We start from the raw sequence: 13,974 nt of genomic DNA, 5'->3' as shown, positions 1-13,974 counted from the left end.
TTTATCGTCTCTCACCATCGTCATGTGTTCTGAGTCAAGGCGTTGAGTTCTGATCCAGCATGTTGATTTCATCGTCAACACCACGTCAATGATCAATTCAGAATCCATTCCACTGTGTCAGACCAAGCCACTCGCAGACCAAGCCAATCTCAAACTCCCTTGTCAATCCCATTCACCTTCCACTCCCCTTTCGCTCCCCTTTCTATCCAGCCTCATTGTTCCACGAAGTGAATGCTCCCCGGGAAGTTCATAGCCGCAATCATCGGATACCCCCCAGATCGATCGAAAAATTCCGCATCCCACTTCCCCCAAAGCTGCAACCTGTCCAGCCCCTCAATCGTAACATCGAAAGGCCTCGATCTTTGGCTCGGCGTCAAAGTCGACAAGAACCCATGCCAGTGGAAAACCCAAGACTGCAGCGGTCGATACTTCCCAGCATCAACGTCTCGCTTCCAGTACCGCACCAGCTTGTTGATGTCGTAGTCGGAGATCTGGTACGTCTGGGGATCAACTCTTTGTTCGGCGTAGTCTTGCGCGACTTGCTGAACCAACAGGGACTGCGAGCGAGGGCGACCGTGTGCGGGAATGGCCGGTATGGTCATGTTTGCCGTGCGCTCGCGGAAGATGCGTCGTTGTCCCGGGTCGGCCTCGATCCCCCACCCCGGCAACGGATCCAAGTAAACGTCGACCCTCATGATCTTCTTGATCATTGCGCGCCAGCCACCATTGCGCATGACCAGGACAGGGCACGGTCCCAGCTCGTTCTTGAATCTCTTGAATGACCAGGCACCGGAAGCATTCGTGCTGCAGATCACCAGTTCGAGGTCTTCACGGCTCGTCAAATGGTGTAGGTTCTCTTCGGCTTCCCGACATGAGTTCGGCGACTGCTCAAGCAGCTGCGTGGTGTAGTATCGTCCGCCGGGGACCTGTGCGGCGACGGAGAACGCAAGGGCTTCGACGCCCGGAGGGAGCTCGTTTTGTCGGACCAGGGAGGAGGGCGGGAGGATGTCCCATTCGCTCGGGTCGAAGCCAGGGAGAGTGTTGGAGATGTAGTAAGGCATGTCGAATCAAGGTTTGTCGGTAGATGTAAGTGAAGAAGTGAAGTGAAGAAGTGAAGTGAAGAAGTGAAGTGAAGAAGTGAAGTGAAGAAGTGAAGCGGAGAAGTGAGGAGGGAAGAGGAAGCCAGAGGCACCATCATATACGCCCCCTTCAGCGCAGGAAGCAAGCCGACTCAACCCCAAGGCCAGAGCCACAGGACCGGCCACATGGGCGGCCACGCAGCTGTCGCGCGCGCACGCTGGTCTCAAGGTAACGACCAAGGTGACCGCGCGGTTGGCCACCTCCGTCGAACGAGTGCAGTCGTGCGCAAGAGACAGACCACACGACGCGAGCAACGGGGCGGCGACGCGTCAGGGGGCAGCGCACCAGGCGCGCCCTTTCGGCGTATCAGGGGAAGCAACGTTATCAGGGGGTGTGTGACACGCCCGCCAGGCGCGTGGCTCGCGCGAGCCTTTGTCGCAAGAAACAGCCTGACTTCGATGCCAGCGTGCATGCGCGCGCGACAGCAGCGTGGCCGCAGGACCTTGTAGCCAGCCTCGTGGCTCTGGCCCTTCCAACGCAGACGCAGACGACCAAGCACGCAGCCACCATGGCCATGACCTCAAGGCCAGCGTGCGCGCGCGCGCGACAGGTGCGTAGCTCACACCCCTTATCCAGGAAGTCATTCTGCGAGAGAAGCCGAGCCATTCGACGCTGCGACTGACTTCTCGGACGGTCCAATCGACGCCACGATCCAATCTACGCGGCATGCATTTGGCACAGCGTTCGAGTTCGAGTTCGAGTTCGAGCTCAGGCAGAATCCATTCTTTCAGCGCTCTATACCAGTCTATATACCTACCCACCAGACACATCACCTCTGCCACTGCCTCTACATCTGCCTCGGCACGCCCACCGGAGGCATCCACTCACGCAGCGCGTTCCCGTTGATCCGCGGCAGCGTTCGTCGACTGCGGCGGCGGCGGCGGCGGCGGTGCGGGCGTCCAATATGTCGACGGCATGCCCACGTCCCAGCAGTCGCCCAGGTCGATGTCGCCCATGACGAACGAGTCGAGGAAAGCCGGGTCGAGCTGGTCGATGATGTCGAAGGCGCCGGGGACGGCCGGTTGCGTTTGCGGGACGGCCCAATTGTCGGCTGCGGTGGACGATGATGTGGGAGGAGGTTGTTGGTGTTGGGTTAGTAGTGTCGGATTTGAGGGCTGGGTTTGCTGGTGCTGATGCTGGTTCTGATGCTGGTGCTGTTGGGTCAGGGGGAGAGGCGTGAGATGCTGTTGCTGTTGCTGTTGCGGCGGCTGCTGCTGCTGCATCTCGCCATCGCCACCACCACCACTACCAACGCCCTGCATGAGCGTCTGCAGCCTGGGCTGCTGCTGCTCCAAAAACGTCTGCGCGCCCTCCACCCGCGACTCCAACTTGCGCACCAGCTCCGCCACAGCATTGGCGCAAGCCTGCGCGTTGATATCGTCGACAATGGTGCCGCGGGCCGGGATGACGTGCTCGATGCCCTTGATCTTGCACTCATTCCACAGCGCGACGAAGCGCATCTTGCGGCCGAGCACCGTGAGCAACGGGTTGTCGGCGAGCGGGCCGTCGGCAGCGGCGGCGGCAGCGCGCCCGGCGTCGAAGCGCTGCGCCGCCTCCTCGATGCGCGCGGATAGCGAGATGGTGGACTGCGCGTACGCCTTGTCCCAGCCGGGCCAGTCGAGGCGCATCAGCTTGGAGAGGGCCACGACCGTCGACGTGAAGTGCGTGAAGTGCAGGAAGGGCATGTGGGCGAAGAGGGCGGCAGGGATTTGCGATGTAAAGTGCGAGAGAAGTTTGATGGCGGAGAGCATGCAGGCGTTGAGCAGGTCGAGGCGGCGGTATGTGTAGTCGCCATACTGGCTCGTGGAGGGGAGGGATGAGAGGGATATTTCGTAGAGGTAGACTTCGGCGCTGTCGTAGTGGAGGAGAATGGATGCTGTTTACCGTCAACAAGTGTCATGGAATCGGGGGGTTCGACGTACGATGTTTGGCCATGTCCGGCGGCAGGGACTTCTTGTACTCGAGAAGCTCTCCATGCAGTGATTTTACAAACATTGCGATTGGGATTGTTGTCTCGGGCGTGAGGTCATCAATGGGCACTTTTCTCTCGATCCGCTGCACTATCCTTTGCAAACGCACAAGTTGGACGAGAAATCGATCCGACGAGTACTCTTGTGCTTCTTCGATTTGACGACAGCATTGGTCGAGCTGGGCGCTGTAACGCAACGAATCGTAGCGTTTGGCCCATTGGGTCAGTCTAAGATCTTGCATCAGCGGGCAATCCAGGGGCAGCGAGATTTGTCAGGAATTACGCACATGGTGGTCAGGTAGAAGCAGCCAAGGAGTGCCCGTCTCTGTTCAGATGTGGAGATTTCCGAATTGGACTCTTCTCCATGAGCAGATCGGGCAATGGACAACTCAAGACGGTCGTTTCCGTATGCACGCGCCGACCTTTTGAGTCCCAGATCAATCACCAGACCGACGGCGAGCTGCAGCAGATTGGTCATCTGAGGCTTGGTGAACAGATGGTGGTGGTACCTGCATTGAAGCTGTTAGCTTTCTCTAGATATAGACAGGTGCAGCCACTTGGCGGCTAGCGGTCAATTGTGCTACAACGTTGACGGTTGGCACGACGTCAAAACCGGTCCCTGTCGGAATGTCGCTCACCATGCTGCAAAAACCAGTATTCCCTGCAGTAGATCGAGAGTCTTTTCCCCTTGGAACAAAAGTCGATGGGCAATGTCCTTCAAGACTTCTTCCCCTAGCGCTTTTCGGCGAACGAGATCTTGGATAGACGCCACAGTTACAATGACCCGGAGCAGAAATGGCTTTTCTTGCCGCATTTGAGCCACTGTTATACCTGAAGGAATGACAACGAATGGAAACTGTGGTGCTAGGTGGGTCTGGTAGTGATGCAGACGGGTGGCTACATCTCTATCTTCTGGGTCAAGATCTATTGGTTCAAAAGGTGTCGAAGGTGGTTGAGAGGGTGGGACTGGTTCCCGATTTTCGGGCGGTATTCGAACGTCATGGTCGCTTGAAGGAGTATTCGGGGTCGGTCGAATACTTTGTATAATGTGTTGCGCCTCTGGTGTGGCGGACGATGAAGATTGGCGGTGGTGGCCATTGGCAAGCAGTGTGACCAACTGATCCAACTTTTGTTCGAGTCGCGCATTTCTGAGATAGCATGAGTCCCGATCCAATCTTTGATCTTCACTGAAGAAATTGAATCAAAAGATGTCGACTCTTTGGTGAAGTGTCCAAGTCATGTGACTTTGTCACGACATGAAATAACCAAGCATTGTTCGAAGTTTTAAGAGACGCGTGAATCGCATCGACTTTTGCAGCCGCGCGAGATAAGTGACAACGGACCAAAAGAGGACAAAGTCAAACAAAAAAACATACTTTGCCGTCGGAGGCTTTCTCTTCTTCACCTTTGCCGTATCCCGAGAACAAGCTTTCTTCAAGCGGTGACATCTGTGCCCGAGCAAACCAAACGTGCAAGATTAGCGACATCCGACGCCCAGTCCACTCCCACGAGGAGCACAGGTGCTCAATGCGAACGGGAGCAAGGAATATGGAGCGTACCGTTCACAATCACCGCCCGAGTCCGCGCCCCTAGCCACGCATTTTGTCTTGGCCACGGCGCAATTCCGGCATGCGCGCACCAAGGCACCTGCGGCATGATTATGCGCTATGGTATCGGCGGGCGAAGCAGTACTTCCGCCCGCGCTGCCTGGGGACTCTCGATGCGCCGACGAGTCCATTCTGGCGGGGTTTGATGGGACATTTTGTGGTGGAGAGCCAGGCTGACGGTCCAGGTCAGCCTCCTCTCTGTCGTCGGGCCTTCGGAGCTTCCGTTTATCCCGATCACGTTGTTCTGCCTTACGGCTGCGATTGTTGCCTGAGCTCGACTTGCCCTGAACGCGGTAGAACAATGGCATAGCCGGGGGATGCTCGGGCCTCCTTTCTGTGAGCAGCCTCCTGTTCGTACCTATCGTCGACCACCACGCTATGCCGTTCCCCTTCTGCGTACTCGTAAATCGGAAAGTGGAGATGGGAAGCGCGTAGGCTGCACACGTAGACTCTAGCGTAAGCGTGGTCCTAGGGCGGGCAGATCTGATCCAAGAATAAAATCTCAAAAGCGCTGATCCAAACTGGTGTATGCTCATTGCAGAAGGTGGTGTAATCTCCACCGCTACGACGACTTGCCTGTTGCAGCTCACCGCCCGTAGGTCCCTGATCGGCGGGATCCACGGACGGTTCGTCATGAAGAGCAGGTGTGGGAGCCGAGTTGAAACGCTACGAATGGTGATGGAGCGATGGTCAGAATGATGGGAGCGAGATCGTCAAAACGGATGCGCGGGCAGAGTGCATCGTTGAAAGTGGAGGGCTGTGGTATGGTCAACAAGGGCAGATCAGGGCATGGAAATTCTTGTCCCAAGCTCTGTTGAGATTTGTTGAACCAGAGACAACAGGTTTGAGCGTGGCAACGGCTGTCTCGGTTCCTTGCGCGTGCTGTGTCTGTATCCGTGTATCCTACCACATTCTGGGAACCGGAAGTAGAAGTGCAACATGCCCCGTTATATCCGGCGAAAGGCATCGCGCTGTCTGCATCCCCACCGTGGACGTGCCAATGATCAGCGGGCTTTGAAATCTCCGGACCTTGAAAGCATTTGGCGCTTCCAGAGACGGCTATTCGGCGTGCCAAACCTCAAAAGTGGAATTTCTGCGGCGATCCATTTTCTCATCGACTGTGGCGTAAAAACAGGAGAAAGAAATAGCGGAGTCGTTCCTGACGCGACTGGCGAAAAGGAGGACTATTCCCAGTTCTGTACCGGCGACACTATTGGACCAAGAGCGTGGAATTGCTTGCATGTCTTTGTGCTTCCCACGTCATCCTCGTCGTAAGTTGGCGATATGCTCATAAGTCCCAGGATAAGTTTCAGATGATCAAGCATGGCCTGGAAGCCCGCAGAAATGAGCATTGCTAGACAGCCCTGCTTTTATTGCTCAGCCCTACACGCCTGTGCGAGACGTCGCGCACGTCAATGGTTGTACATGCATAGATCAACCTTGTGCTAGTGCTGCAGTACAGGTCGCTGTCGTGTCTTGAAGTCGGCGTTCATTTCCACCTGAGTGTTGAAGATATGGGGTGAAGTGGGCGTAGTCCAGCGCCTAAGGCCCAAAAAAGTTCGGCAAAACAACTGGTAATTGTCGCGACAGCGACGACGATGAACATGGACATGGACAGTCTATCAACAGTCATTGCCGTAGTAAGATAGTACGCAGCATTCAAACGCAATCGCAGCTGCCCGTGAGACTGCAGCTCTGGACTGAGCTTTTGACCGAGTTTGGCGGACTTGAAATGAGCGAGTTGTCGTTCCAAGACAGGCGAGAGTGCCGAGACAGGACAAGTATTTGGCGAAATATGGCAATGGTGTGGTTTTAGGAAACTGCTAAGTTCGGCGAGGGGTACCTTTAATTGCGGGGATGGCACAACGGGTGTCAAGAGATGTGGTAGCGACGTGGGAGCATTTGTGGTGATAAGGACTGCTCCGTGGAAACCTCTGAGGTGATGCATGACATGTCCTGGATCATCCACAACGTCAGGCGTTGTCATTTTGTGTGGAAAGCAATAAAGTGTTGCCTGCTAAGTGTGCGAGACCTTGGTTTGGCGCGCTTATGCTCCCAGGTACACCTTGGCACGTGTTTAACATAACCATTGTGCTGCTGCTGGCTGAGTATAAATCCCTTTTGGGACACGTCGAATTCAAGGGATGCCTAGCTAGGCTGCGGGGCGACGATTGCTTTCCCTGTTCGGACTTTTGGTGTTGTCCGTAGTGAGATGACAGGGTCTCGATTTAGACGCATGGTGCATGTTGGCGTTTCCTGGACAAGTCGCGAGTGTGCAAGAGGCCGTGTGGTCTTGAACATGCCAAACATTGGCTGCACAGAGTTGTCTTGGCGGCTAAACAGGCCGTCGCCATGACACGAGGGGTACGGGAGCATTGGACTCTACCACAGGCAAAACGAGAAACCGAATGGGCGGACCGGAGTGTTTTGGAAGAAGAGGCGGCGGGAGTGTAGATCTGGGTCAGCGGGAAGTAGAGAAGCGGAAAGCGTCAGCCGTGGTGCGTCAATGGGACGAAGTCCAGGCATATGGTGTCGCAGAGGGACATGTGTAGTAGACAGCTGAGGAGCGAGGAAACAAACACAAGGTATGGGCAGCAGGTTTCTGGAGCGGCAAACCATGTCTGGGGCAAAGCTGTTAAGCTCATGGACGGAAAAAGAAGCGGAAGCGTGGCTGGTAGGGCGGAAAGGCGGAAAGGCGGAAAGGTCGCGAGAAGGATGGGAAGGTTGAGACGGGGTTGGTGGATCTCCAGGCGGACCAGGCGAAGTGCCAGGCGGAAACGGGTGTAGCGCAGCACAGGCAAGGTGGTGATGACGACGGCTAAGCTAGCGGTGTGGTGTGGTCGGGTGTGGTGTTGTGGTGAGGTCAGGTTGCTCGGTGGGCGGTGGGCGGTGGGCGAAGAGCGAGAGGGCCCGGAGGAGCCACAGCCACAGCGGAGAACTGCAGTGCCCTGAGCTGGCAGGCCCTGGTCCTGGCCCTGGACGTGTTCGCCCTGGCGATGCCCTAGCCTGCCCTGGCCTGCCCTGGCTGTCGGCTCCCGGGCCTGCTGGCTGCCAATCGCGACCCCTATGCTGCGCTACCGTACTGCTGGAGTACACACAACCTCATTGATCAATGGGAATGTTTCTGTTCTCGTCTCGTCTCGTCGCGGGCCGTGGCAAATGCCATGCCACGGTCCTTGGCCTGTGTCCTCTGGCTGGTGAAACGGTTTCGTGACGAGCTTAATGGCCGTCGCTGTCCGCATCTGCGCTGGCTCCCTGTCCCTGTCCCCGTCCCCGTCCCTGGTCGTGCCCGTCGCCCTCCCCGGCGCAGAGCCCACCTCAGCGCTGAAACGGCACACTGACGAAGCGAACAAGCCGGATCCCAGTGCGTCGCATTCATTACTGAAAGGTCCATGTCCGTTGCTCAAAACCACTGCCATTATTTACGTCCCGCCGTGTCACAGGCCTTCCACCACCCTTCCTGCATGACCTGGGCCTCCCGTCAAGGAATCCCAAAAAGCCAATCCATCTGCAGCCAGAGGGAAAAACGAAAAAACCATACCCACCCATTCGACAGACGCTCGCTGCTCACCCTCACCACGGTCATCTCTGCTCTCGGCCTCAAAAGTATATTCCCCTCCCCCTTCCACCTCCCCCGACATTTCCCCCACAACACCACCACCACCACCCGTACCGCCGCCACCACGACAATCCACCAGGCCATGGCTCACCACCTGTGGTCTCGCATAGCCTCCTCGCGCCCCCGTTCGCGCCGTCAAAGCCGCTCCTCTCGCCCATCAATCGACGACTTTGCTCCCACGCCCTCCTCTGCCTCGGTCCGCTCCCTCTCCACGCCCGTAAGCACGGCCGGTCCTGTGTACCTGCAGGACCTCCCGCCCGCGCGCTCCTCGAGAAACATGGCCGGCGTCTTCGAAATGGACCGCAATCGCACCCGTCGTGATCGAACTTTTGTCGGCACCGAATGCGCCGTATGCGAAGAACCCCTCGAGCACACTCTCCGCGGCGAACGCATTTTGCAGCTGTCTTGCGGACACGTCTCGCACGAGGCTTGCTTTTGGGAATACATCCGCGAGTTCGACTCGCAATATTGCCCGACTTGCAATGCGCCGCTGGCGCTGGACACGAGTCGCGGTGGGAACGTGCTGGATTTGGGTACGACCTGCTGCGTCATTGTTTGGACCTGTTTGTGGCTGACAACCTTGCAGAGAAGCTGAGCTCCATAGTCCGTACCGCCCAACAGGACAACCAGAGCCTTCGCAGCAACTCCATCACTCCCTCGCCATGGGACGCTCAAACATTACCACCCGCTTTTGGGGACCGCCGTCCATCCGCCGCAACCGTTGCGACAGCCCACACCGCCCAGACTGCCCAAACCGCCGACACGGTGGGGAGACACCACAGCTCTTATAGCCGAGATGTGCGAGAACCGATGAGGTCGCGCTCGCGTGCGCACGCAAGGAGCGACAGTGGCACAACCGGTGTGGCTTCATCGGCGGAACAGTCCTACGACCCGGCAGGACGGCGACACGACTACGATGTACATTCCATGGAGAGCACCCTCAGCCCGCGTTCGGGCATCAAGAATCCGATTCCTCCGCCGACCGTCACTGTGCGCAGCGAATTTCCAACCGTCAATCGCTCTCGCCAGCAGCAGAGCTTGACATGTTTAGTAACTGTCGAGGTGCCGGGCGGCAAGTGGAGGGCTGACCCGGAAGAATTTCCAAACGTCCCGCCAACGCCTTCTCCGCGGGCTCCCGATTATGGACGCGCCAGCAAGACTCCCACCATCTCGCGCGAGCCGATTTACCAAAATCCCGATCTGCTCGAAGATGCCACCGAAGAGCTGCACGCGCGCGTGGACAACTGGCATGGGCTGGATTTCTCCAGGTATGGTTAAATTTACTCTTCATGAGATGCATGATGCTCACTAGCATAGGTTCGGGAAGCTCCGTCTGCATGGCCACATTCGCGTGGGCAAAGACCGCAAAGCTTGGCAAGACTTGGAGTGCTACCTCTTCTCTGACATGCTCATTTGCGTCAAGGAGAAGAAGCACCACTCGTATAATGGACACGACCCTTCCAACAGCAAGCGCGCAAAATGCACATTAAAGGGCTCCATTCTCATCAAGAAGCACTTGAACCACGTGGAATCTTTCCCTGAAGACGGCATCTTGACCTTGTCCCTGTCCGTTGCCGAACTCCCCGCATTCCACCTGCACTTCAAGGATCCCAAGAAACTCGAGCTGTGGAAGCGCGCCTTGATCGAAATTCACAGCGAACCGCAAGTGCGCATTCAAGACGCGGATCAAGAAAATTCGGGCACTGACGATGAAGACTACCGGTCGACCAAGAGGAGGGTGTCATCTGTCAACTCGTATGCTGGAGCCCGTTCGACAATTACCGCACCTACGGAATACACGAGCTCGCGTGCAGGCTTCCAAGAAGGCGCAGTACCCGCATCGCCCCATGTCCCGATCGACATTGTCGTCGTCATTCCAGTCTCGTCGTCCATGCAGGGCCTCAAGATCTCGCTGCTGCGGGATGCGCTCAGATTTCTAGTATCCAATCTCGGCGACAGAGATCGCATGGGCCTCGTCTCGTTTGGGTCCAGTGGTGGAGGGGTGCCAATGGTGGGCATGACAACGAAGAAATGGAGCGGATGGTCCAAAGTGCTGGATTCCGTAAGGCCGGTTGGTCAAAAGAGTTTGCGCGCCGACGTGGTCGAAGGCGCCAACGTGGCCATGGACCTACTCATGCAGCGGAGATCGTCGAATCCCGTCGCCAGCATCCTGCTGATTAGCGACTCTTCGACGTCGGATGGCGAGAGCGTCGACTTTGTCGTGTCTAGAGCAGAAGCCGCCAAGTAGGTCACCCCTGGTTCCGACTTGCCTCGAAAGGAATAGCGCGCTGACATTCTCCAGGGTCACCATCCACTCTTTTGGGCTGGGGTTGACCCACAAGCCCGACACGATGATTGAATTATCCACCCGCACCAAAGCGTCCTACACGTACGTCAAGGATTGGATGATGCTGCGCGAATGCGTCGCCGGAACCCTCGGCTCGCTGCAGACCGTTTCCCACCAAAACGTCAAGCTCAAGTTGCGGCTACCCGAAGGATCCCCGGCCAAGTTTGTAAAAATCAGCGGGGCTCTGCAGATAACCAAGCGAGCAACTGGCAAAGATGCGGAAGCAGCCCTTGGCGACCTGCGCTTTGGCGACAAGAGGGGTAAGTTGGCCGTTGGGCTGAGCGCATGCACAACTCGCAGCTAACGTTGGTCAGACATTCTCGTCCAGTTGGCCATAACGCCCGACAACAGCACGCCGGAGCACGTCCCTCAGGATCCTTGGGAAACTATTGTTTCTGGACTCGAGGCACTCGGAGGCCCGCTTGACCAGGATGACCAGCGCAGCCTAAGTGTGGAAGAAGTGCCTCTGATTCAAGCGGATCTAACCTTTGGCGACATTATGCGAGATGGCACCCTTTCTCACCTTCCAAGGCCATCTCTTCTGGCTATCACGGTTCTTCCCGCTTCTCGGAGACATTCCAAAAACAGGCCTGCGACACCTCCGATCCCGCCGCATCCCTCTGTCGTCCAGAGGCGGATGGAGCTTTTGACGTCAGACATGCTCACGCGAGCGCTTACTCTAGTGTCCCGCGGTCAGCACGAGCGCGCCCACCACCTGCTCAGCGAGACGAGGAGTATCTTGAAGGGTCTGGCAAAGGGTGGACTCCCGCCACTGCCGCCACCGCCTGGTCCGCCACCATCCGGCCTGCCTCCCACACCCGGCAACCCTAGCTCCGACACCCCAGCGCAGCCCTCGCCTACTCCCTCGGACGTGCAAAACAGGCCACACACCCCCTCCCTTTTGCCTTCTCCTCACGTGGACAGCAACTTCCACCCTGCCGCCGGCATCGACCCCAACACCATGTCGGCGCTCGACGCCGAGCTCGAGGCTGCGCTCGAGTGGATGAACCACCCTGCCGTCTTTGGGCGCGACTCGCGCAAGGCAGTCCTGCAGGCCATTGGCACCATCAGCTCGCAGCGCGGCTACACTTTCCGCACGCCCGCCGAGTCGCTCTGGGCGCAGCGCATCACGGGCATCAAACGTCTTGCCGACCGCTCGCGCGAGTGGCGCGAGGTTGGCGACGAAGCCCTTATGGAAGAGGCATAGATCTTTTGCTTGTAAAGCGCACGTTTACCCCTTCCCCGATTGTTTCTTCCCCCTTTTGTTTGTCGTAGACTGTCTGGCATCCCATCCCATTTCCCCTTGACGACTGTGGACGAGTTCTCTTGTTGTCTTGCCCGTCCCTCTTCTTCTTGTTCGTCGTTGCCCAAAACGTCACTTGGAATCTTTTAACACGCGCATTTTTGTATTTTCCTCTCATTTGTGCACATCAACCTTTTCCTTTCCCCCCCTTTATTGGTCCCATGGCGCAACGACCTCCTCTGTTTGATTCGACGGGTGGGAAAATTTGCTTTCTCTTTTCCCTTTTTCTCTTTTGCTTCGTGCATGTCTTATACCCTGGTTGGTGTCCCTTTGTACTGTTTGACGAGTCATCACTCTCAAAGGCCATGGATGGATAGATGGAAGGAAGGACGGTACTGGGTTTGGTTGGTCTGTAGGTAAGGCGGTGGTATTCATACGTGGGTGGGCGGACGAACATATATAGGCTTGGTATGTAAGGAGGCGGCATTGTCTTATTTGGTTGGCTGGCTGGCTGGTTGGTATTTGGTGGGCATGGATGAAGGGCATGGCGGGTCTTTTGTGGTACAGTTTGGGCGGACTGGACTGTGTGTGGTGGACACCAAGAGTGACTTGACTGGTACTGATGACGAGCTACTACCGCCGTAATTCTCTCTTAATCGGCCTGTTGGCTGGTTGGCTGGTTGGCACGCTAGCCGCCGCCGCCGCATTTCCATCTCATCTGTCTTTATGAATCTTTGCGTCGTCTTCTTGTCTTTCCCCAACCCAAATGTTTCGATTTTGTTCATAGTTGGCTTTCTTGCGCACGTCTGGCGTCGTCTGCTGATACCTCACCTCATCTCGTCGACAGGCACCCCCCCTTCAGTTCATTTCTACCATCGCTGTACTTGTATCTATAGTTGTACCTGTACGCATACGTACGCTACGCCGACCTTACCACTATTCGCTAATGTATTCTACAAACCCTGAGTCCTACCGACATGTCGCGGGTGATCTTCAAACCTACAACCAACCTTCCTACCTTTTCCCATCGCGTCCACTGCCTGCCAGCAGCCGCAGTCGGCGCTCGGCAGCCGAGTCAGACGAACGGACGGACAGAACTGCTCCTGCTGCTGTCGCTGAAACGCCAAGACAGAACGCTGCTCGCCTGGCGACGTGCTTGACTCGCGTCGTTGATGCAGAGTGAGACGGACTGCGACTGCGACGGCGTAGGGAGGGCGACAGAGAATTCCGCGCCGCGGACGGAAGACACGAGGAGGGGAGCGAGGTTTGCCTTGTGAGGTTGAGTGGCATGTTGGTTGATTGTGGGGGAGTTGTTCAACTTGTCTCCTGTACACTATCGCCATCTATCCAGCAGCATCATCAAGAGCAAAAGACGCATCCCTAAAATAAAGCACATGTTTCTCCCCTCACCATCATCCGTTGATTGGTCAACTGCAGCAAATAGTGAGGCTAAGCCGAGCACTGCAGTACCTTGCCTGCCTCCTATACTGCACAGCCAACTAGTCAGCCTGCCTATGCTGCCTACATACCTGCCTGCCTACGGGTACTCTATCTGATTCCGAGGGATTGCGCCTGCATGCATGCATGCATGCATGGAGCGTGACGGCAGTGTGTTGCATGGGTGGGTAGGGTAGGGCTCGAGCAAGCAAGCAAGCACGCGCTCGGCATGCAGGCAAGTGGCCGTGTTTCAGGATTCCTGACAGACGACGGATGGCGGGCCGTCGGTCGGTCGAGACAAAGGAAAGGAAAGATGAGAAAGAAAGAAAAGAAAAGAGGGATGGGGAGGGGCGGGACATGGTTGTTGTTGAGTGATGTTCATGCGTGCTGCATCACGTATGGACCGGATGGCTGGGTGGATAGGTGGATTGGTTCTGTCGGCCCTCGGGAAATGCCAAAGTGACTGGCTGCAGCATCCGACCTCTGAACTCTGAACCCCCCCATCATGCGTAAACACGCATATTCTAAGGAGGCGTAGGCTGACCAGGCAGACGGGCAGGCGGGCGGGCGCGCGAAAAAGCAGGCAGAGCACCGTCTTTCCCGGGACGGCGA

The 13,974-nt window shown here is 56.9% G+C and overlaps 6 protein-coding genes across 6 annotated transcripts; 1 reads left to right on the top strand and 5 right to left on the bottom strand.

Moving 5' to 3' along the window:
• Nucleotides 1-22: 22 nt before the first annotated feature.
• Nucleotides 23-1,163, bottom strand: J3D65DRAFT_152920 (uncharacterized protein). Its single transcript, XM_066794106.1, has one exon. The coding sequence runs from the start codon at nt 1,059-1,061 to the stop codon at nt 213-215; it is 849 nt and encodes a 282-aa protein (XP_066650568.1). The 5' UTR covers nt 1,062-1,163; the 3' UTR covers nt 23-212.
• Nucleotides 1,164-1,964: 801 nt separating this feature from the next.
• Nucleotides 1,965-3,923, bottom strand: J3D65DRAFT_672104 (uncharacterized protein; the record flags this gene model as incomplete). The annotated part of the gene is made up of 4 exons (XM_066803449.1): nt 1,965-3,016; nt 3,063-3,337; nt 3,397-3,618; nt 3,748-3,923. 4 exons carry the CDS (start codon nt 3,921-3,923, stop codon nt 1,965-1,967), a joined length of 1,725 nt encoding a protein of 574 aa, XP_066650567.1.
• A 663-nt stretch (nt 3,924-4,586) lies between these two features.
• J3D65DRAFT_607391 (uncharacterized protein) lies at nt 4,587-5,351 on the bottom strand (the record flags this gene model as incomplete). The annotated part of the gene is made up of 1 exon (XM_066798503.1): nt 4,587-5,351. One exon carries the CDS (start codon nt 5,349-5,351, stop codon nt 4,587-4,589), a length of 765 nt encoding a protein of 254 aa, XP_066650566.1.
• A 487-nt stretch (nt 5,352-5,838) lies between these two features.
• Nucleotides 5,839-6,808, bottom strand: J3D65DRAFT_640869 (uncharacterized protein). The gene has a single exon (XM_066801836.1). The coding sequence runs from the start codon at nt 6,701-6,703 to the stop codon at nt 6,206-6,208; it is 498 nt and encodes a 165-aa protein (XP_066650565.1). The 5' UTR covers nt 6,704-6,808; the 3' UTR covers nt 5,839-6,205.
• Nucleotides 6,809-7,031: 223 nt separating this feature from the next.
• Nucleotides 7,032-7,446, bottom strand: J3D65DRAFT_640867 (uncharacterized protein). The gene has a single exon (XM_066801835.1). The coding sequence runs from the start codon at nt 7,333-7,335 to the stop codon at nt 7,099-7,101; it is 237 nt and encodes a 78-aa protein (XP_066650564.1). The 5' UTR covers nt 7,336-7,446; the 3' UTR covers nt 7,032-7,098.
• A 396-nt stretch (nt 7,447-7,842) lies between these two features.
• Nucleotides 7,843-12,297, top strand: J3D65DRAFT_640865 (von Willebrand and RING finger domain-containing protein). The gene is made up of 6 exons (XM_066801834.1): nt 7,843-8,322; nt 8,446-8,868; nt 8,922-9,603; nt 9,653-10,579; nt 10,638-10,942; nt 10,997-12,297. Exons 1-6 carry the CDS (start codon nt 8,109-8,111, stop codon nt 11,887-11,889), a joined length of 3,444 nt encoding a protein of 1,147 aa, XP_066650563.1. The 5' UTR covers nt 7,843-8,108; the 3' UTR covers nt 11,890-12,297.
• Nucleotides 12,298-13,974: the final 1,677 nt, after the last annotated feature.

Source organism: Phyllosticta citribraziliensis (assembly GCF_038025025.1).
Source record: "Phyllosticta citribraziliensis strain CPC 17464 chromosome Unknown J3D65scaffold_14, whole genome shotgun sequence".
Lineage (NCBI taxonomy): Eukaryota > Fungi > Ascomycota > Dothideomycetes > Botryosphaeriales > Phyllostictaceae > Phyllosticta > Phyllosticta citribraziliensis.
This window is presented reverse-complemented; position numbering and strand designations above follow the sequence as displayed.